The sequence below is a fragment of the Geotrypetes seraphini genome, chromosome 7, assembly GCF_902459505.1.
Source record: "Geotrypetes seraphini chromosome 7, aGeoSer1.1, whole genome shotgun sequence".
In the NCBI taxonomy this organism is placed as follows: domain Eukaryota; kingdom Metazoa; phylum Chordata; class Amphibia; order Gymnophiona; family Dermophiidae; genus Geotrypetes; species Geotrypetes seraphini.
This window is the reverse complement of record NC_047090.1, coordinates 149,642,739-149,666,838: the sequence shown is the minus strand read 5'-3', so window position 1 is coordinate 149,666,838 and position 24,100 is coordinate 149,642,739. Positions and strand designations below refer to the sequence as shown.

Genomic DNA, 24,100 nt, shown 5'->3' with positions numbered 1-24,100 from the left:
CCTTGAATGCCTCCCAAGAACAGAAAAAAACAACCACAAAAACAAACCAAAAGTGCTCTTTACTCTTGCTGAAAAAGTGCTCAGGGACCAGGTACTCTACCACCAGGAGCATTTAGAGACATGAGAGGATGCTGCCCAGTTAAGTCAAGTGGAGCCCAGCAAGGTAGTCCTTAGAGTAGAGGCTCTTCCTTTAAGTCCTTCCAAGGGGGGTCACTATGGAAGATGAAATGGAGACCAAGGGCCACCAGAAACTTCTGAGGCCTCCCAGTGAAGGTATTTGGACCATCTTCCAATAATTCACATAAGGGGAAGGTTGCAGTTCTTTCATTGGAGATGGGTCCAAATTACCTAGGCTAGGCTACGCTTGAATTCTCTTGCCCTCTTCCCGATACTTTTTTGTATCGCTCTGCAAGTCCTCCCTCAAAGCCTTTAGATAGGTTTTTAGAGTAGGAAGAAGTGGTTCCAGTTCCTCAGGTGAAGAGAGGTTCTATCAGGTAGTCAATGTACTTTATTGTACCAAAGAAAGAGAAATCTTATCGGCCGATTCTAGATTTGAAATGAGTCAACAGAGCTCTGAAGGTTTCACCCTTTTGCAAGGATACATTGTGGCTGATGCTTTTTAACATATTTATCAATGATCTGGAGATGAAAACTAGTGAGGTAATTAAATTTGCTGCTGACAAAGTTGTTCAAAATTGTTAAATCGCAAGAGGATTGTAAAAAATTGCAAATGGGCGTCAAAATGGCAAATGAAGTTTAATGTGAGCAAGTTCAAAGTGATGCATGTGGGAAAGAGGAACCCGAACTATAGCTACAGTACGTGATGCAGGGTTCCATGTTAGGAGTCACTGCCCAGGAAAAGAATCTAGGTGTCATCGTTGAGGATACATTGAAACTCTTGGCTCAATGCCCACTGGCGGCAGCTAAGAAAGTAAACAGAATGTTAGGAATTATCAGAAAAGGAATGGAAAACAAAAATGAAAGTGTTAGAATGCCTCTGTATTGCTCTATGGTACAGCCAAACCTCGAATTCTGTGTGCAATTCTGATTGCCATATCTCAAAAAAGATGTAGCGGAATTAGAAAAGGTATAGAGAAGGGTGACAAAAAAAGGATGGGATGACTTTCCTATGAGGAAAGGCTAAAGCAGATAGGGCTCTTCAGCTTGGAGAAAAGATGACTCAGGGGTGATAAGATAGAGGTCTATAAAATACTGAGTGTTTACTCTTTCCAAAAATTCTAGGATGAAGTTATTAAGTAGTAAATTTAAAACAGACCAGAGAAAACATTTCTTCACACAACATGTAATAAAACTCTGGAATTCATTGCTGGAGAATGTGGTGAAATCAGTTAGCTTAGCAGGATTTTAAAAAGGTTTGTATAATTTCCGAAAAAAGAAGTCCATAGGCCATAATTGATATGGCTTGGGGAAATCTACTGCTTATTCCTAGGATAAGCAGCATAAAATCAGTTTTACTACTTAGGATCTTGCTAGGTTCTTGGAACCTGGGTTGGCCATTGTTGGAAATAGGATGCTGGGCTAAATGGACCTTCTGTCTGTCCCAGTATGAAAATTCTTATGTTCAGTCATAGTGGCAGTCCATCAAGAGGAGTTCATGACATCTCTGAATTCAGAGATGCATTTACAAATTCCTAGTTGCTCAGATCACTAGAGGTTCTTATGTTTTTTTGGTTCTCAGCAGTCATTACCAATTCAAAGATTTCCTCTTTGGTCTAGCCACTGTGGTGAGAACATTCTTAAAGGTGATAGTGGTTGTGGCAGTACAAGGAAACTTGGTCCACCACTACCTGGATGATTGGTTGATTTGAATGAAGAGCTTCAAATAAAGCATGCAGGCCACAGTCAAATGGTCCAGCTTTTGCAACATCTTGGAAGGATAGTGAATTTTGCCAAAAGCTCTCTCAGGTCATCTCATTCTCTAGACTCTAGAATATCTGGGATTTCGATTCAATTCTCTCCAGGGGAAGGTGCTCCTCTCAGACAGCAGGATTCAGAAGTTAATTTCAGAGATCCGGTTCTCTGCTGCTCCAGCAGACTCTCGGCCTAGGAGGTATTGCAAGTTCTGGCCTCAATGGTGGCCTCTATTGAAGTGGTTCCTTGGCAAGAGCTCACATGTGCCTCCTTCAGAATGAATTGTTGTCGACTTGGTCTCTTCAGATAGATGATCTGTATCATCAGTTGTTCCTCAGTTCTGCAGTGCAAAGGAGTCTGGATTGGTGGCCAGTCAGGATTCATCTGAAGCGGGGGATATATAACAAGACTCTGGAGTGGATAAAAGTTACCACAGATGTCAGTCTTTCAGGCTGGAGGCTACTCTCTAGGTTATGTAGTGCAGGGCTGCTGGTCAAAAGAAGATGCCTAGTGGTTGATCAATCGGTTGATCAATCAGTTGAACACCACATTTTCTGTCAAAAAATATTTTCTGAGGTTACTTCTGAGATTATTCCCTTTCATTTTCATCCTATGTCCCCTCATTCAAGAGCTTCCTTTCAATTGAAAGAGACTTACCTCATGTGCATTTATGTCACATAGATATTTAAACGTCTCTATCATGTTCTTCCCACTAGTCAGAAATAGTGCGGAGAGATAAGGAAGGAAAAAATAGATTTTACCTGCTAATTTCCATTCATCGATTCTCTCCAGGCCATTCCCAATCCAACCCTGAATTTGGAGATGTGCTTTTTGATGCTGCTCTGTTTGTACTGTATACAACCTTTATTAAGACTTGTCCTTCTATGGAGCCTAAACTCTGGAAGGTAATGCACTACTTTATTCTACTTGAGAACAGTTGAATTTCTGATGGTTGTTTCCTTCTTCCCCTGGCTTATTTGAGGAACTGGTGTTCTTTTTTCTGTATCACTAGCGGACTAGGTCCTTTAAGGCTTTTATGTGGATAACCTATTTTTATGTGGATGAAATTATTTTATGTGGATGACTTTGGTGTAACTTTGGAACTTTGACTCTTTCAAATAAAGTCCATTTAGGAACATCGTCACTCCACAGAGTTTCTTTTGGTTTTCTCTGGATTTTCTTCTCTGTGGATATCTTGGGGTAAATTCATTTTATGTTTTTGTTCTTTGTTCTCTACCATGTTGCTTTGTTAATAGAAATAATGGTGGGCTATGGGCTGCACAGGTGTTTATATTATGACATCAGTTGGTCTCAGTCTCCCATCTACAAGTAGGAATAGTCTAGAGAGACTCAAGGAACAAAAATTATTACATAAGACCCAATTTCTTCTTTTAAATACCAGCTGTAGCTCTAAAAACAATATTCAGAGACATTAACCAGCGCCAAATATCTGGCTAAGGCAATCAGAACAACTGGCCCAGATAAGTTAAGATAACATTCTCTCTGTCCTAAGTTATCCAGAGAGTAGACTGAATAATATCACTAGCTGAATAAGTTCTAGGATCATCCTGACTCCATCCCAGTGAAGTGGAGGATTAGCTTAATGGTTAGTGCAGTGGGCTGAGAACCAGGGGACCTGGGTTTGAGTCCCACTGCAGTTTCTTCTGACCCTGGGTAGTCAACCTAACCCTCCATTGTCCCAGAAAATGTTAAAGCAAAAACTCCAGCAAGCTTCTAAAAACAAGAACTGGAACATCAAGATATGAGCATATTACTCCATATCTCCGACAATTGCATTGGCTGCCAGTTGCATTCAGAATTCAATACAAAGCAATTATGATATGTCACCAATTTTTATACGGTACGATCCCTGAATTTTCTCCCTGAATTTCTCCCTGAATTTTACGGTATGATCCCTGAATTTTCTCCCTGAACCAGTTTCTCAGAGAAATGCATGTACAAATAATTGTGTTTTCAGCATTTTCTTAAATGAGCTCTTATCTTCTACACTTTCAGAGTTGACCAACCAAGCTATTCTACAACTTAACCCCTGCACATGTAAAAGTCATGGCATCAATTTAGGGTTAGCCTTCATTTTCAGAAATGCTGAACTTTCAGAGCACAATGATCTTAATGGTTGATACTCAGACATCAAACCTTTAAAAGGTTTGATGTCTGAGTATCAACCATTAAGATCATTGTGCTCTGAAAGTTCAGCATTTCTGAAAATGAAGGCTAACCCTAAATTGATGCCATGACTTTTACATGTGCAGGGGTTAAGTTGTAGAATAGCTTGGTTGGTCAACTCTGAAAGTGTAGAAGATAAGAGCTCATTTAAGAAAATGCTGAAAACACAATTATTTGTACATGCATTTCTCTGAGAAACTGGTTTTATGTAAGGATTGGATCCGTTTGTTTTGTTCTAACCTTGTTCTGAATTTTATATTTTATGTATGTAACTATTTGTAAACCGTTTTGGGAATAAAACGGTATACAAATTTTTAAAATAAATAAAGAAAGAAAGAAGAAGCAACTCTGCTTAGTACCTTCTTAAGATGCTGTTTCTGTGCCTCATCCAACCAGCCATTAAGTAACTTCATATCTTTTCTGTATGTTACCCAGGATGAGAGAATTTTTTGCAGTGTTGACTTTGCATTGTAAATTTGTTCCATGCATACGGAAATGTCCGATTCTGCCTTCTTAAAATCTTTGGCGTTGTAGTGAGAGTCATCAGCTGCAATTTTTAGAAATTATAATAGGAATCACAGGAAAAGTAATTCTGTACATTGTTCTCCATTATATTACACATAGAGCAGTATAGGATGTACATCTTCCGCTAGTATTTTAAAACAAGATCTGCCAACATAAAGCCTGTTCTAAACCATATTAAGGATGGAGCTTTATGTGCCAGTTATGTGCAGTGGGAGCATCCATTTTGGAACCAAAATGTCTAAAATATCAACAAGTCAATATTGCCACATAAAACTGTACATTCTAGCACATTCACCTCTATGGCAACCATTTTAGAAACTTACATGTATATTTTTTTTCTAGTGCTGTCAGAGACTCTGGTATCCCTTCCAGTTTTGCTTTTGGGGGGAACCACTGGCGGATTAAGAGACAACCTCCCCTAATTCCACTAGTGGGGCACTGCACAATATCAGCATTTTTCTGAAAACTAGATGTCCCGCCTAACAGGTATAAATCACATCATCAATTTATTTGGACACAGACAAATGGGGCATACTGATTTCTTTTTAGCCCCGCCCCTTAGTCCCACTCAAAGCATGGCCAAACCAGTCCCCTTACCATATTCACATTCTTGAGTTTTAGATGTGCATATCCCCAGTTTGTAAAACTGGGATTTAGACACACTTGCAATATTCCTGTCTAAATGATGGTTTATGCACACCTAAAGCACAAATAGTGCTTCTAAAATAGCTGCCTATTGCTTTTAAATGCACTGAATGTTATCAAGAGAAAGAAGTTGATCTCGGTACTTCCTATTTATGGCAAAGTATGTTCCTCTTAGTAAATTTATGGAATATAAAAGTATAGATTAAAAAAAGAACATAAAGCATCACTATCAAAGTATGAGTTCCATAAAGTATCTCACACTATGGACTCTTCTTACCTAAAACAGCTGAGCCTAGGACTCTGTTGCTCATTTCTTTGAAGGTTTGGAAAGCAGTTTCAAGTTTAAACTTTTCAGTAACATTCTGCTGAGAAAAAAAAAGCAGGATATTTAGAAACTACTGAAAAGAACATGAACCCTGAGGTTAAATGTTAATTAGGTATCTGCATAGGGCAAAAGTTTGTTTTAGGTCCTTTTGGCCTTTTATCCCCTTTTTTATTTTAAATATTTATTACATTTTATACTTTTGACAAAGTTATTAGTCAAAACAAGAAATAATACAATACCAGTCAACATGTTTAAATTACAGAGATGGTAAGAAAAAGAAAAAAAAAAAATTTTCTTTACATTGAAATAAATTTTCCCATCCCTATAACAATACCAAACATATTTCAAGAAATCAAGTATGCTGGTTTGTATAATTAGACCTTAATTAAAGGAGAAGAGGGCTATGCATTCACTGACATTTTTAACCAAACAATATAACGAAATAAAAGATGTAGCTGGTTGGGGACGTGAACCTTATTTAATTAACTAAGCTAACTTGAAGCAGAGATACTCTCAAGAATACTAAACTTGCTCTTTTGAGGAAATAAATTTTATCAACTGTTGAGGTTCAAAATATACATATCTATTTATCTGCGGATAGTTTGGATCTAACCAATTTCCTAGAGAGATACGATAATGAGGTATTGGCAACCACTACGCTGCTAGTACAATTTGCAATTGATTCTGAAAGAGAATGGATACTTAAGTTGTTTTTTAAGTTTAAGGATGTCCCATTTATGACAGATTTGGTGAGGATGTATCCAGATGTGTCAGGAATAACCCAAAAGAGAAGAAAACAATTTCTTATTTTGAGACCAAAGGTTTTACAATTGGGTGTAACGTTCATTCTCAGATATCCCTGTAAATGTGTGATGGTCTATCAAGGGAATAGATATGTATATTTTGAACCCCATTTTTGAGTATTTCTTCGATTCATTTCACACATTCATTTTAATAAAAGTTTTTAATATGCATTCATTTTAATTTATATTAATTAATAGGCTAGTACATGTAATATTGATTTAGTGCACATTAACGGGGAAAGTTATTAACTTAAGCTACCATTAAGATGGGTTATTTTACCACAAGAAAACAACAACGAAGGAGACCAGATGGTGCTCAATCCATTTATTAATAAACCAGACTCGACACGATCAAGTTTCGGCCTCAAAAGGCCTGCCTCAGGAGTCTTGCTGTTAATTGATAAACCATAGGTATATGAATCCATATGTCCAAATTTTACAATAAGATCTCTTTTAAACACCAAAGTAATGGCTGACGGTGGAAAATCGCATGGAGATGAAAATTTTACCACACCTCATGCTGTTTTAGCACAGACCCCATTTTGTGCAATAAGACCTACAGTAGTTACTAATAACCTGGGTTGACAGTAAAATAATCCATCTTAATTCCGGCAATTCCAGCAAGAATACTATTCAAATTCTACTGTCTACTATTTAAAACCATAATCACGACAGCCCAACCTACCTGAACAACCACCTCATCCAAACTACATCAACCAGACATAGGAAAACTCACACTCCATTCAGGCACCCCCCAATCAAAGAAGTCAAACGGAAAAATCTATATGATGGCCTTCTAGCCACACAAGCAGCAAAACTCGACAACCAAATCTCCAGTCTACTAACTACAACCCCAGACTACAAAACATTCAGAAAATAAATAAAGACTCTATTCTTCAACAAATTCCTGCAAACGACTTAATACCGCTAGCTCCTTCCCACTTCCCAATACCACTCCCTAATACCTTCCCGATTCCCCAACGCAACCTCATCTACTCTTTATCTCATCTAGAAATTACCAGATATCTTCTTCATGTAATACGTTTTTTGTAATTCTTTTGTAATCCACCTTGAACCGCAAGGCAATGGCGGAATAGAAATCTCTAATGTAATGTAATGGTAGCCCATGTTGATAGATTCCCCCCTTAGTGTGCACTACATTTTTTTAAGGCACACTAACAAACCAACCCCCCCCCCCCATTTATTTTTTTATCTACGGCTGCGTCTGTATTAACTCTGACGCTTCCTATGAGTGAGTACTGGAGCTAATATTGATGCGATAAAAAAGCTAAACGTGGCTTCGTAAAAAGTGAGTGGGGGGGCAATTGAGCACCAATAAATGCACATTCCTAGCCCTTATGAAAATAAAACTCACAGTGCAATCTAATTCACATAATCATTCAAGAATCATTATGGCATTTTCAGACCCTACTTTAGGGAGCTGCTAATTGCTCCATGAGAAAAGGCTGCAAATGTTACTTCCATTTATCTGATGTGAAGAATAATAAAATACACACTGGCATATCTTGTCATTCATTCTATCATCATGGTTCTGTGCATGTTTTAATTAAGAACAAAAGCAAGATTCTTCAAAACGTATTGGTGGTGTTGATTTCATCTTACATGCCAGCCCTTCAGCAGGGATTCTACTGATTCTTTGGTCCCCTGTGGAGCATTCCAGGTTTCTAAGTTCGGTTTGACCTCATCCAGTAAGGCCAAAACATTATGCCTTGAGTGCTGATAATCTAGGAAGGTGCTGAATGGTTTGCTCTTGATATTGTTAAACCTGAAAAAACAGCAAAATTTTATTTTATTTTTTAAAAACCTTTCTTCATAGGAAAATCCTAAATAATGGAAAACCCCATTTTAAAGCTCTTAACATAAGAACATAAGAACATAAGAAATGCCATCTCCGGATCAGACCTTCGGTCCATCAAGTCCGGCGATCCGCACACGCGGAGGCCCTGCCAGGTGTACACCTGTCGTAATTTATAGTCCACCATATCCTTACATGCCTCTCTTAAGGAGATATGCATCTAGTTTGCTCTTGAAGCCTAGGACGGTCGATTCCGCAATAATCTCCTCTGGGAGGGCATTCCAGGTGTCAACCACTCTCTGAGTGAAGCAGAACTTCCTGACATTAGTCCTGAACCTGTCCCCCCTTAGCTTCATTACATGTCCTCTAGTCCGTGTCAAATTGGACAATGTAAATAATCTTCTCTGCTCTATTTTGTCGATTCCTTTCAGTATTTTGAAGGTCTCGATCATATCCCCACGCAGTCTCCTTTTCTCAAGGGAGAATAATCCTAGTGTTATAAGTCTGTCCTCGTATTCCAGTTTTTCCATACCCTTCACCAGTTTTGTTGCTCGTCTCTGCACCCTCTCCAGCAGTTTTATATCCTTCTTTAGGTAGGGAGACCAATGTTGGACGCAGTATTCCAAGTGTGGTCTGACCATTGCCCTATAAAGCGGCATTATAACTTTCTCCGATCTACTCGAGATTCCTTTCTTCAAGATTCTGCATTAGGCATTATAGCATAAAGGTGATGATTTAATAAATATTACGCTGTCAGAACAGACACAAATACCAACAAATAAAAAATGGAAATTGATTTCCCAGCTTCTCAGATTAGAAGCTGGTGGCAGGGACCTAAAAGCATACCAAGAAACTTGCTTAACAGAGGGAAAAAGAAACAATTTCATTTTTTGTCGTTGTTTAAACAAAGAGTAAGACACACATGGATTTGTAAGCTAGTACAACCTTGTTTTCAATTCTTCAAGTTTGTCATCTGGTACCAGCGCTGCCCCTTTATCATCTTTATTTTCAAATGCCCTGAAGGTATTCCAGTGACTATCAAAATTAGCCATCAGGCTCTGAAAAAGAGAGGATTATGAGACAGACAAATCATAACTTGGTATGTTTCCTTTTCTTACTAATATTATGCCAATTCTCCACTTAAAATATTTTTTCACTTTTAATAGCCTACAACCACATAATGGAACTGAAGGAAACAGACATGTTTGAAAAGTTACCATAATTTGTTCATTCTTCTGCTGCTGTCACTTTCAGGCATAGTTACTAACATATACATCGTGAACCGGGGAAAAACCCCCCACATCAAAATATTTTTTGTTGTATCTTTCACAAAACTCTGCCAATTCTTATGAAATTTAGTGTGTCATGTCCTAAATGAAGTTGATGTAAAATGTTGTCAATATTTCCCACCGCACCACAATACTATCTTGTGAAAATGAATTGTTGCTATGGGATAAGCGCAGAAGCAGACAATAGTTTGTAAACAGTCTCTGTATCAAAATGGTTTTCACTGCAGAAGACCAAATTCTGATCAAGAACTTGGCATTGTTAAAAGGTTACAGCAGTCGATGATTGTTGAAAGAGTTCCCACAGAAGGTTGTAACAAAAATGGCCTTGATGTGCTGCTATGCAAGATCCGAGCAACAGGCACTGCGGATCATAAGCCAGGCAAGTGTATGACCGAGCGCGATTCGCACACAAGAGCACAATGATGTTGTACGCGATCTCGTACTGAGCCATGAGGGATGTGCCGCAAACACACCAAACAACTCGCCAAATAGCAAGAGAATCTGGAATAAGTCAGACTACTGTGGTTAGGATAATTCATGATGATCTGAAATTAAAGTGACTTAAAAAGCATCGTGCCCAAGAGTTAACTTTACACAACAAAAACACATGCCTGATATGATGCAAGAGGCTTTTGACCAAGTACCCAGAGCACAGTGTCGGCTTCATCTGGTTTACAGACTAAGATATTTACAATAGCTCCACTGATTAACATACAGAATGATCACCTGTATGTGCCTTCAATGACACTGAAGCGTGAGGGTAATGCCAAATGCCTACTACGTACCCGTCCAACCTTCAGCCAATCAGTCATGGTCTCAGTCGTAATCTTTAAACTCAGATTCACAGTTCTTCATCGATCCTAGGGTTAAGATCAACAGTGCATACTACCGGGTCATCCTCTTCACACAGAAGCTGTTGTCAGCTATCCATCACATGTCAGGAGACTACTTTATCTTCCAATAGAACAATGCCCAAGCGTATCGAGCAAAGGACATCATAGAACTGCTACATCGGGAGACCTCAGACTTCATTGGTCCAGACCTCTGGCCTGTGAATTCACCAGACATAAACCCAGATGACTACCAGATCAGGAATGCATCTATCAGACACCGATATCTGATGTTGAAGATCTTAAATAGCGTCTCATTTCTGTTTAGACTGAGCTGAAGCAGAGCCTCATTGACAAGTCAACGGATCAATGGCGACCAAGGCATCTGTTTAATCGAAACATTACTTTTTGACTTTACATTCTTCTGCAAAATATGCCATAAAACCTTTTGATGTGTTTTTATTCACTTCACAATTCTTTTTCACAAGATAGTGCTGTGGTGCAGTGGGAAATATTTACAAAATTTTACTTCAACTTAATCCAGGTCACAACGCACTAAATTTCATAAGAATCGGCTGAGTTCTGTGGAAGATACAACAAAAAAACATTTTGTTGTGAGTTTTTTCAGTTCAATACCTCTTCAATACCATTAATGCGATGGGACTTAAGATAAGAAAATGCCCATTAACAGTATTAACACAGGCTGAACACATTGCATATATAACTATGCCTGCTTGTTCTTAATCCTTTAAGAGCTCTATTCATCAAGGCATGTTATAAACACACCTCAGTGTGCTTTTATGTACAAGCCCTTAAGTTTATCTTATTGTCAACAATAGGCTATATTCCAAAAGGTGGTGCCTTTATTAACTAGTTTATACTCAGAGGTCATTTTCTACTCCTAAGATTTGGGATTGTAGTTCTAATGGAAAGTCTGTTTCATCTACTGTAATCCTTGGAGTGTAGCGTGGGTCAGCATTCACCTCCCCGCTCAGCCCATCCAAGGTACTCTCTCCCTCTCCTTCCACCTTCCTATCTTTCCTCTGCTGGGAACTTTCTCTCCCCATTCTACTTTCCCCCTCTCCTCTCCCTCCATCACATTCCCTTCCAACCCATCCCCCACCCCCTGGAATTTCCTGTCTTTCCACTCTATCCAGGCACTTATTCACTTGCCTTTCCTTCCCACTCTCCAGGAAACACACTCTTCCCCCTCCCCCACACCCTCCCAGCATTTTTTTTCTTGCCCTCTACATCTTTAACTAAGGTTTCTACCATAGAGTGCTAAATACTCTGATACTCATAGGAATTCTATGAGCATTGGAGCAGCATTAGAGCATTTAGCGCTCCGGGCCACAGTAGGATTAGGGATTGTACTAAAATTCGTACAGCCTCTGTTTTGAAGTATTTTCTGATGGATCTTAACTTTTTCATCACAAGGAAAGACTGTTTTTTTATTGATTGTATGTGGCTCTTAATGGATAGGTGGTTATCAATTTCTACTCCTACATTTCAGGATTGTAGTTCTAATGAACAGTCTGTAATCTTTGGAGTGTAGCATGGGTAAGTTGAGGGTCCTAGCCAAAGAAATTTTAATTTTGTACTTATTTAGTTTGAGGCTGTGGTTTGAGGTCCAATTTTCTATGATATGGACACATTTTTTGACAGTGGTGAGGGTGTTGGCTAATACTGTCATTACAAGTAGCATGATTGTTATGTCATTCGCATAGGTGAAATGTTTTTATTTGTGCGAGATCTAGGTTGGCTCCCAAAGATTACATTAGTAGGTTGAACACTGATGGTGAAAGTGGGGATCCTTGGGGGATCCTGCTGGGAGGGTGCCAGCAGTACACCATCCTTATGTAAAGCAAAGTGTTGAGTGGTTAGAAAGCCTTGGAACCAGGAGAGGACTGGGCCGCTAAATCCAAAATCACTGAAAATCTCAGACATTTGATCAAAGTCTACTAGGTCAAATGCACTGCTTGGGTCAAATTAGATTATGATTGCACTGTGACCCTTGCTTAGTAGTTCTTTGCCATAAGTTACTAGTGTTGCGACCACTGTCTCAGTGCTTTGAGTTTTCCTGAATCCCGATTGTGGAGGGTGGAGGATATTGAAGCATTTTAAGTAGCATTTCAGTTGTTCTGTGACATATCCTTCCATGATTTTGATAAATAGGGGGATGGAAGCTACTGGTCAATAATTGGTCACATCGGAGAGGCTGAGTTTTGAGTTCTTGGAAATGGTTATTAAGAGAATTCCTCCTCCCGATTTGGAAAAAGGCCAGTTTTAGGTGACAGTTGAGCCATTGGGTTATTTTTCCTATGGTTGTTGGCGTGGCTGCTTTGATCAGATAAGATGGGCAGGTATTGAGGCTGCAGTAGGTTTTGGAGCATTTTAGGAGAAGCCGTTTTGTATCTTTGAATCTAATCTCATCAAAATCATTCCAAGATATGTCTGCTGGTATTTCCACAGGTGGTTTTGTTGCAGTGCGTCTAACTGGACTGGTGGGGAGTAGCTGGTCTCATGTGGATTGAATCTTTGTTTTAAAATAGTTAGCTAGTTGTGAGGCTGTTGAATTAGAAGGGTTGTTGCCATTTGTGATCTTGATTGTATTGGTAGGGTTATCTAATATTGTTTATTGATTTTGTCTGTTTTATTGTAACCTGCATAGAATTGTGTGATATGTGGGCTATAAGATTGATAAATAAATGAATATTGAAAGATTAGGTTCTTATCTGGATAATCTTGTTTCTGTTAATACACACAGGAGTCTGTACCTTAGGTGATCAATCTGTGCTCACAACTGCTTGCAGAAGGATATCAATCACATCTTTCAGCTCCTCCTCCTTCATCAGTGGAGTATAGTGCCCTCTTCAGTTCAGACCAAAACAATCGATCTCCACTGTAACAGAAGAAAAGGAGGGACACGGGGAATTTCCCCGAAGATATCATACATTTCTGTTCTGCTCTGTAACTCATGAAAAATGTAATGTAATGTAATGTAATTTATTTCTTATATACCGCTACATCCGTTAGGTTCTAAGCGGTTTACAGAAAATATACATTAAGATTAGAAATAAGAAAGGTACTTGAAAAATTCCCTTACTGTCCCGAAGGCTCACAATCTAACTAAAGTACCTGGAGGGTAATAGAGAAGTGAAAAGTAGAGTTAGAGGAAAAATAAAAATAAAATAAACATTTTAACAAGACAGCATTGATCTAAATACTTTGGAAGGTAGAAGAGAGGAGAGAAAGGAATAGAAGCAGAAGGGGACAATAATTAACATGATCTTGCAACATGGATGTATCAAAGAACCAACCTGCTGTGTGCAACTAGCATTAACACATAAGGAACTCAACAAACTCAGTACTTTATTAGTAATTGATTCATACATGTTCAACCAACAGACAGGAGAAGAATTCTAGTTCTGGACTATAAAGTTGTCCAAGGCAGAAAGCAGACGAGTTGCAAAACCCACAGGGTGGACCATACAGACTTCTGTGTGTATTAACAGAAAGAAGATTATCTAGGTAAGAACCTAATCTAATCAACCATAAGGAGATTCAGAGGGGCATGCCCTTTGATAAGGAGTCCCCCTGGAGCCACCAGTGCAAGCTGTTCCTCGCTTTCCTTGTCCAGGGAAGCTTCATCTGGAGAAAATGTTACTGCGGGGACAATCTTGAGAGCAGGGAATCAGGGAGGGGGTGCATATTCACCCTCACCCAGGGAATTACTTCCAGGGTGGCCATCATCTAGCCTAGAACCTGGAGGTAATACCAGGCCATGGGATTCAGTATAACTAAGAGCTCTGAAATTTGCTTCTTGAGTTTCTATTTGCATGACTTGGGAAGAAAGGGAAAACCTTTTGCCATGTTGAAGCAGACTCCCAAATACTCAAAGCATTGGGTTGGCTCTAGATGACTCTTCTTGAAGTTGACTATCCAGTCCAGATCCTGTAGGAGATCTACAACTTGTTGCACTGCCTGTTCACCCTCCAGTCTTGATGGCACTTTGATCAGCCAATCGTCCAGGTGAGTGTACTTGTATCCCCATCCTGTGGAGGTGAGCTGCAACCACCACCATCACCTTGGTGAAGGTGCATGGAGCCATTGCCAACCCATAAGGTAGAGCCGCAAACTGGAAATGCTTTGAAGGACATGGAATTGCAAATATTTCCTGTGGTCCAGGAAAATGAGAATATGAAGGTATACCTCCGTCAGATCTAGGGAGGCTAAAAATTCCCCCAAAGCCACCACTGCAATAACTGACTGAACTGTCTTCATGTGGAAGCATGGTATTCTCAGCACCACATTCACGGACTTTAGGTTCAGGATCGATCTCCAGTCTTCTCTGCCTTTCTTGGGCACTATGACGTATATGGAGTATCTGCCAGAGCTTGATTATTCTTTGGGAACTGGTTCTATGGCTTGAATGCCGCAGTTGCAAAATTTCTGTCTGATCCCTGATGAGATCTCTGAGTAGAAGAACCTGTGTAGTACTGGTGCGAATGTTGTGAGGAACAAAAATTGCCTCTGCCTTCCCCAGCGGCTCAGTGAGATCTGCTGTCTGGGCAGAGATTTAGGACAGCAATCAATCATGCTGGTCATAAGGTTGCCTAAGCCTTTACCAAATAGCAGCTGCCCTTTGAAGGGCAGTATGCTTAAAGTGGCTTTGGACGCTGAATTACCCACCCATTGCTTGATCCAGAGCATCCTGTGAGCCAAAATGACATACGCCAACACCTTGCTCGTGACTCTGCCACATAATTCACACCCTTCAGCACCTGCCAGGGTCTGTCCTCCTCCTCCTCAGCAGGACTCCGCCTTAACCTGGTTTGGCAGGCATGTGCCACAAATGAGGCTGCCGCTGCAGCTTTGATCCCCAAAGCCAGCACTTCAAATTGCTTCTTAAGAACCATGTCCACCTTGTGATCTTGTGCATCCTTTAACATCACTCCTCCCTCACTAGGGAAGAAAGTATGTTTAGTCACTTGAGCCACTGTGGAATCCACCTTCGGTTGACTAAACAGATGCTGAAATTCTGAAGCCATAGGATAGCGTTTGGACATAGTTTCTGTCACCTTCAGGGAGCCTTCCAGAGTCTCCTGTTGCTCAGTGACCAGCAAGGTGATGTCTGGATGCGCAGGAAAAATGGTGGTATGAGCATTTGTGCCACTCATGACCGTGCACTGTGAAGTGGATGGCTGCTGGGGCTCCAACTTCAATTCCTGAGCACATCCGTAACAACATGCAGGATGGTAGCTGACTTAAAAAGCTGCCGCACTCATGGATATTCTCCCTGGTCGAGAGCAACTATCACTTCTTGACTCCCGGTCCCTGACAGGGAACCGGAATCCTCCAGGAAAGCAGCTGAGCTAATAAAGGGACAATAAAGGCATGGGGTCTGACCTCCAATCCTCTCAGTCCTGCTTTGCTTGATCACTTAGGCTGGGTGCTGACTTTCTCCATGGTGCAAAGACCCCTGGAAGAGAGATCTCTCCCTGGTCCAATGTCAGTGCGCCTCCAGGCAGAGCAGTGCATCCCAGACCCATCAAAAACATTTTCCACAGGAGATCCACAAGCTCTGGGTTAAATCCTTGAACAGATGGCCCCATAGACCCCTGCAGGACCTCAGACTGGCTTCTCTTGGGCTCTGCAGTGTCCATGCATTTGCCTGTTTATAAAAGCAACACAGGCAGCTAAGTATTTCTGTAAAACAGGCTCCTGGATCCAGTTCCCAACAGCCCACCAATGGAGATGCACACATTGACACCTACTCCAAAGGTGGAATCGTGTGCTTTATATGTGCTGCATATGTAAATATATATGTGAGGGAGTGAGTGGTATAGCAGCAGCTTTCCCTAAAAACACTCCATCATTGAGATTGCAGTTTAGTCACCTGTCATGTCAGATGCTGAATCAGAGAGTGGGGCTCACAGTATTTTGTTTTGCAAAATTGCAATTCTTTACTTGTGGTTCTTAGCAGTACCGGACCCTGGAAGAAAGTCTCTTTTGACCGAAACATGGCCCCTGTTGGGTCTATACCACAAAATACTGTGTATTTATTCGTTTTTTGACTGCACATTTACATTAAGACTAGTTGAATACAAAACTTAAATAAAGGACTCCATCAAGATCATCAGTTCCACAGTTCTCTTTGTTTTTGCTTTCCCGCCTTTTGTGGGGAACCTTTGGTGGAGTGTATTCATTGCTACACATAGATCTGTATACAGCTTTGGTTGATTAGTTTTAGACCGAGAATGAAATGTACAAATATTGCCTCAAAAATATAAGCATTATTTTTTTGCCACTGCACAGAAAAAGCATCATTATACCTTGTATGCAACTTCCTTTTCTTGGAGCAATAACATTTCTTCATGGTGATCCTGTAATTCAGGAAAACCTCTTGAAAGCAGACTTTCAGTTTCTTGGAGCCAGAATTCAATCTCTTTAAGGGACTGTGGTAAGTTAAGATCCAGCTTCACTTTCCAGTCTGCAATCTTAAGGGAGAAAGGAACAATTTTACATTTTCTCCTAAACGTGACAGATATACAATTATTCCTAAATGCTTAATTCACAGGAGAAGCAACATGCAGAACTGCTTTTGCCCAGTATATACGAGTCTCACTTTTGTATACAGATATCTTGATGGCAGCAGCAGCAAACCACAGTCAACAGCAATGGAGCAGTTACCGCCACTGCTGGGGCCAAAACCCACATTATGCGTTCATAAAAGAGGGGGATATTTAGGTAAACCAAGGTATAGTGAATTACAATAATCCAACACTGGAGTTATTAACATAGTAATCTCTGCCTGAAAATTTTCCCACACGAGATAATCTCTCAATTTCCATAACAAGATCCCAAAGTGTAAAACAGATTTTATGCTGCTTATCCTAGGAATAAGCAGTGGATATCCCCATATCCTATTTTAATGCACGACCTGACATAAAAGGTATTGGGAATACCCCTTCCTGATTCTGTGTTAGTTAATTCTGTATTACAGAATGTCGAACCCAAAACTTAACTCATTTTAGAAGGGCTCCCAAATTTTGGCACTTAATCACGCTAGTTCAAAATACCGCATTTTCATTTTAAGGCAGTTTCTATATGCAATAGTGCGCTCTTGGGCAGCGGTCTCAAACTCAAACCCTTTGCAGGGCCACATTTTGGATTTGTAGATACTTGGAGGGCCGCAGAAAAAATAGTAAATGTCTTATTAAAGAAATGACAACTTTACATGAAGTAAAACTTGTTACAGTTTATAAATCTTTCCTTAATTGCTTCTGATAATTTCAACTATACACATCTGAAAGCAGAAAGTGAAGTTTAGATAGTTTTTCACTTTCTGCATGTTGCACTGTTTTCAGCTGTGTATAGCGGAAATGATCAGAAGCAATTAAGGAAAGATTTATAAACTATAAAGAGTTTTACCTCAAGCAAAATTTGGTTTAGATTCTAATCTAAGGTATCGACTGCAAGAGACAAGATTTTGGTGGAGTCCTCTAGGCTTTTTTGTAGAGGGGAGAATCAATATCCGACTTGTACCTAGAAAACTTGTGTCTTAAGTGTCTGGTGGTGATTTCTGCAACTGCCTTCAGCTTTTACCTCCTCCAGCACCAGACACAACCGCCATCTTACATCAAGCAGTCACCACCAGGAGAGGTGCCGAATTTCACGAGAGTTCACGAGATTACGAGCACACGCACAAGCTGCACTGCCTCCAATGGTTACCTTACATGCTGGAACGTTGCCCGCCTCACTGCTGTAACCTCACGCTAGTGCTTTCCTGTGTCTGTACGTGATTGTCCTCTCCACACCACCTCACAATTGCGTACAGACACAGGAAAGCGCTTGCGTGAGGTTACAGCAGTGAAGCGGGCAACGTTCCAGCATGTAAGGTAACATACCAAGGGCCTCAAAATAGCACCTGGCGAGCTGCATGTGGCCCATGGGCCGAGTTTGAGACCACTGCTCTAGGGCGTTAAATAAAAAAATCTAGGATTTACTGGGTGCTGTGGTTTTTTATGTCACTATTAATATTGTACTTGTTTCACTTATTAATACATGTTATTTCATTGTACATCGCCTAGCAATTTATATAGGCGATTCATCAAGAATAAATAAACTTGAAACTTGAAACTTGAACTCAGTACATACCCAAAAGTAAGTCTTAAATATCCATTTTTTCTCTCATAATTTTGTTCTTTCTGGTATGCTGTTTTCTGAATCAACTGTCCCTTTCCTGTTTATAATGAAGTTCCTTTCCTTATTTGAATTTATCATAAACAGCTATGATAGATTCTTCTCTTTATTGGTTATCACTACTAATAATAAACTTGAAACCTGATCATATTTCTTATAAATCATTCACTGCCAATAGTACATATGTAACGTGCTGCTTTAACCTGTGATGTCAGATTCTCCAGTGTTTGTTTGATTTGTAGATGGTCTTTGGTCAGCTGAGTCTCTTTCAACACTGGTATATAGGACCTTTTTTGATCATTAAACCTCTTCATAAATAAAAGGATTGCCTATGATTAAAACAGAAAATATAGTTTATTTTAAAAAATGCCAAAAAATGTGATGTTACAATTCAGAATGAAAACAAACATCTGTGAAACCTTTCTTTGGTAAATGGTTTGTCAGGTTTAAAATAACATTAAATAACTGTATTTTGATTCATATGATGTGTCTCTGAGGTCAGCATTCTAGGGATGTACAGTCATAGAAAATAACACAGACAGAATACTCTAGAGCAGGGATGTCCAACCCGCAGCCCACGGGCCAAATGCAGCCCCGTGAAGTATTTTGTGTGGCCCCACTTGAGGGTCAAGGGCGATGAGGTGTTTTCCTCTGCCACCCCCGGGTGTTTACCGTCTTGCCGGCTCCCTCCTCCGTCTTGCTGCAGCTTTTGCTCAAAGCTGCAGGCAGAAGATCCTATGTGCCTTTTGCAGCTGACGTCGCAACATCAGAGGGAACGCTGCAGAAAGCGCGTGGAAGCCCGTGGCTTTGAAGAAACGCTGCAGCAAGATGGAAGAGGGAGCCAGCAAGACGATAAACACCCGCGGCACATAAGGTAGGGAGAAGGGTGTGTTGGTACTTGAGAGGGAGGCGCTGCCCACGGCTTTCAGCAAAAAAATGACTAGCAGTGAGGAGGGAGCTGGACTGAAGGTAAACACCCGGGGCACAGAAGGGAGGGAGGGAGAAGAGTGTGTTGGGACTTGAGAGGGAGGCGCTGCCCATGGCTTTCAGCAAAAAAAAAAAAAAAAAAAAAAGACTAGCAGTGAGGAGGGAGCACAGAAGGGATGGAGGGAGAAGGGCATGAGACTTAAGAGGACTTGAGATGGAGGGAGCACAAACTTAGGAAAAATGATGGAAGGAAGGAGGGAGGGGCATGAACTTATTTGAACACAGAATGAAGGGAAAGATAGAAGGGAGCATGAGCCATATGATAGAAGAATAAAGAGAGTGAGGGAAAGAGATGCAGAGGTGAGGGAGATAATAGAAAGGGAGAATTGGATGTCTGAGAGAGGGAAAGAGATGGTGCAATTGGGGAGTTAAAGAAAGAGGAGAACTGTTGGGCAGAGAGAGGAGGGACAGAGAGAGAATTATTGGACATGGTGGTGGGAGAGGAGTGAGGTAGAGATGCATGGGCGCAGAGAGAAGGAGGAGAACATGCTGGTCCAAGGAAGCCTCCTGGACTTTTTTTTTGGGGGGGAGGGTATTAAAACAAGTGCCAGATTGGGCATGGGGGGAGCTTATGGAACCAGAAACAGAGGACAGAGAGAGAGATGGTGGGCAATGATCTGAAGGGAGAGAAGTTGGACTTGGGGTGGTGTAGAGGAAGAGGAAAAGAGATACATGAAGGGAGAATTGTTGGGAAGAGAAAGAAAGAAATGGTGGACCTGGGGAAGGGAGGCAGGATGGGCAGAGGGAGAGATGGGATGGGGGGGGCAGTTGGGAAGAGAAAGGGAGAGAAGTTGGATCTGGGGATGGGAGGGTGGGAGAAATGTTAGGCCTGTGGATGGAAGGCAGAGAAATGCAGCATCTCTCTTTTTTTTCTCCATTTCATTGTTTAGCATCAAGGGAGGAGGAAAGAAGAAAAACAGAAAAGAGAGGGAGCAAAATGTTGGACCATGGAGATAGAGGAGGAGAGATGGAACCATGGAAGGGCAGGAGGGAAGAGAGCTGGGATAAGATGATGCTAGGGGATGGAAAGAAAGGGACAGGGAGTTATAACCTGACCAGTGGAGAGAGGGAGGGGGATTCTGAAAGTGGTGAGCCATGTGGATGAAGTCAAAAGGGAGATGACAAGATGAGTGAGAGAGCAGCGAGTACAGTGGTAGAAATGTGGTAATGGGGAGTAGATAGAAGGGAATAGGAGGCTGGGAAAAGAGTGAGACGGGATATGGGAGAGCTAGGTACTGAGAGAAGATGGAGAATTGAGAGGTAGCTGAACATTTAAAAAGAAGAAGGGTGACCAGCTAGTGCAAGTAATGTGGATGCACTTAACTGGTTAGCACTGAAACACCCACTCTCTATCCCCGACACCCCCCTCAACCCCCCTCCCCTAAGAAAAATGTTTTAGCAGATGGTCAGTGCGCACAGTTTACAAAGTTACCGCAGGATACTTAGCGCATTCTGTAGTACTCCATTCTTTGCTGCCACTAGGAGCAGGAGCATGTGGGGTTCACTCCTGTCCCCACTGGACCACCAGGGATATTAGGTAGGCCTGAGGGGTAGGATGAGGGGAGCCTCAGGGCTTCCCTGCTGCCACTCAGACATAAATCGGGCACTGTCCAATATTCAGACTGATGCATGGTTAACCTCACCACATAAAACTAAGACAGCCTTTTTCTGTCCTAATTGTATGCAGTTACCTAGCTGGTTAGCTAACTAAACATTACAGCCAATCGGTTAGGACATTGTTTTCTAAGTCAGTCTTGAAGTGTCTCCTTGCCAGTCAGGTTTTCAGGCTATCCGCAATGACTATGCATGAAAGAGATTTTGATACAATGAAGGCAGTCTATGCAATTCAATCTAATGCTTAGTCATTGCAGATAACCTGAAAATATGCCAGCAAGGGGATACTCCAGGACCGACTTAGGAAACATTGGGCTACAATGCCACTCCACCCTAACTTTACCTCCAGCTTGCCCCTAACCTTGCCAGTTAGGGGATAGCCAATTAGCAGGAATATTCATAAGGACACAAGACCTGCCATACTGGGAAAGAGCGCAAGTCCATTAAGTCCAGTATGCAGTTTCTAACAGTGGCCAACCCAGGTCACAAGTACCTGATAAGATCCCAAATAGTAAAACAGATTTTATGCTGCTTATCCTAGGAATAAGCGGTGCATGTCTCCAAATCCATTTTAATAATGGGTTAATGGGTTTCTCTTTTAGGTAGTTATTCAAACCTTTTTTAAACCCTGCTAAGCTAACTGCTTTCACTACTTTCTCTGGCAACAAATTCCAGAGTTCAATTACACGTTAAATAGAAAAAATAATTTTCTCCTGTTTGTTTTAAATCTACTATTTAGTAGCTTCCTTACATGTCCCCTAGTCCTACTATCTTTGAAAGAGTAAAACCAGAGATCTACATCTATCCGCTCCACTCGGCATTCCATAGACCTCTATCATAAAATACTGTGTGGAGTAGAGTATCCCCTTGCCAGTCCAGTTATGTGCCCCTGAATATCCCTGCTAAGCCCCAGATAAGTAATTTTTTAAATAGTGAGGAGCTTCTCCTGGCTGTTTAAATTGCTTTGAATATCTATACCTGGGAAACTGAGAAGAAAGACCAGAAAGATTTGTTGACCAAACACTCTTATCCTGTTTGAACCTGACTTTTAAAACTTTACAGAAGGCTTTTCACTGATTTTTTATCTCCTTCTTTAACCATATAATGGTAAACTATTATGTCTTATGGTGCTGTTTATTGCTCCACATAATAGTTTTCTTTGGTTTTAAGTACATCTTATTATCTCTGCTCTTCTTTCACAGATTCGATGCATTTACGATACTAACTATTGCTATAATCACAGCATTTCAAATACTCACCTGATATCTCTTAAAATAATTTTCCTTTTCAGTGTCAACAAACAACTGTTTTAACTTTTGTTCCTCCAAAGCCAGCCAAGCCAAAATTTCATTTACCTTTTCCTAGGAATTTAGAAAAAAAAGATATTAACTCCAGACTCCTTTAGCCTTTCCATTAAACAGCATGCTTTCAAACATTTCCTTTAATGCCAAACATCATGCAAAAAAACAAACAAACCACATTTGTTTAAAAGTTATATAGGTTAGGAAAGGTCACTGGGGGAGTTCTATAATTGTTTTGCTTTTACAACTCTGCTAAACACCATTTTTATATTCAATACAAAAAAAAGAATGAGTGTAAGAAAGTCTGGAACAAATTCTTACAAAAATTCTCTAGTATACCACCTTAATAGCAGAAATCAGGAAGGACAAATCTGAAATACAAACTGACTCAAGAAAAAGAACAGATTATAGCAAGAAAAGGAAATCAAATTAAAAATACAAGGTAGAATGTAATATGTGATAGTCCAAATGGAACATAAGAACATAAGACTAGTCTTACTGGGTCAGACCAATGGTCCATCAAGCCCAGTAGTCCGTTCTCATGGTGGCCAATCCAGGTCACTAGTACCTGGCCAAAACCCAAGGTGTAGCAATATTCCATGCTACCAATACAGGGCAAGCAGTGGCTTCCCCCATGTCTTTCTTAATAACTATGGACTATGGACTTTTCCTCCAGGAACTTGTCCAAACCTTTCTTAAAACCAGCTACGCTATCCGCTCTTACCACATCTTCTGGCAAAGCGTTCCAGAGCTTAACTATTCTCTGAGTGAAAAAAAATTTCTTCCTATTGGTTATAAAAGTATTTCCCTGTAACTTCATCGAGTGTCCTCTAGTCTTTGTAATTTTTGATGGAAAGAAAAATCGATCCACTTGTACCCGTTCTACTCCACTCAGGATTTTGTAGACTTCGGTCATATCTCCCCTCAGCCGTCTCTTTTCCAAGCTGAAGAGCCCTAACCGTTTTAGTCTTTCCTCATACGAGAGGAGTTCCATCCCCTTTACCATTTTGGTTGCTCTTCTCTGAACCTTTTCTAGAGCCACGATATCTTTCTTGAGATAAGGAGACCAGAACTGAACGCAATACTCCATCAAATGCAACTCAAGATACTACCAAAGAAACCTCTGCACTCCAATTAGAGTTAAGAAGAGTCGAAAAATACTTAGAACCTACCAGGGAAAAAGGACTTGCACATTTATGGGGCCAGCACTAAACAAACAAATCCCATCTGTAGATTTTCAACAGTACTACATGAACAGCGCCACTGCAAATCTGTCTGTCATGGGCACTAAACAGCTAGGAAAGAGTAAAAGTGGAATGATATTCATCTGCTCTCTCTATAGATTAGAGATTTACTTCCTTTTTTACAAAACCGTAGCACGGCTTTTAGCGCCGCGTAGGAATTCGATGAGCGTCGGAGCTGTTACCGCCGCAGCTGGCGCTAAAAGCCACGCTACGGTTTTGTAAAAGAGGGGAGGGGCTAAGTAGAGCATGAACAAAGCATAAACATACACAGGCAATATAGGCATCTACAATTAATGCCTGTATCTCTGGAATCCAGGTATACTCATTTACAGCAGCTACTTTCCTTTGTAAAATAAGTACCTAAAAATAGGTGCCTTCTATGGAATTGACCCCAGATTCTATATATGGTGCAAAAAAACTGTACACACAAATTTGGATGCGCGCACAATTTAACTAA

At 40.6% G+C, this 24,100-nt stretch overlaps 1 protein-coding gene across 7 annotated transcripts in view; it reads right to left on the bottom strand.

Moving 5' to 3' along the window:
- SYNE2 (spectrin repeat containing nuclear envelope protein 2) overlaps nucleotides 1-24,100 on the bottom strand; it is a 654,322-nt gene that overhangs the window by 515,014 nt on the left and 115,208 nt on the right. For 6 of the 7 annotated variants that reach the window (XM_033952730.1, XM_033952735.1, XM_033952736.1 and 3 more), the window contains exons 10-16: nucleotides 22,358-22,459; nucleotides 18,701-18,826; nucleotides 16,628-16,792; nucleotides 9,119-9,231; nucleotides 7,981-8,143; nucleotides 5,507-5,594; nucleotides 4,419-4,606 (exon numbers count right to left, since the gene is read on the bottom strand). In XM_033952730.1, coding sequence (XP_033808621.1) covers nucleotides 4,419-4,606; nucleotides 5,507-5,594; nucleotides 7,981-8,143; nucleotides 9,119-9,231; nucleotides 16,628-16,792; nucleotides 18,701-18,826; nucleotides 22,358-22,459 — 945 coding nt within the window. The remainder of the gene's footprint in view (nucleotides 1-4,418; nucleotides 4,607-5,506; nucleotides 5,595-7,980; nucleotides 8,144-9,118; nucleotides 9,232-16,627; nucleotides 16,793-18,700; nucleotides 18,827-22,357; nucleotides 22,460-24,100) is intronic. The other variant, XM_033952733.1, reaches the window with a different exon arrangement.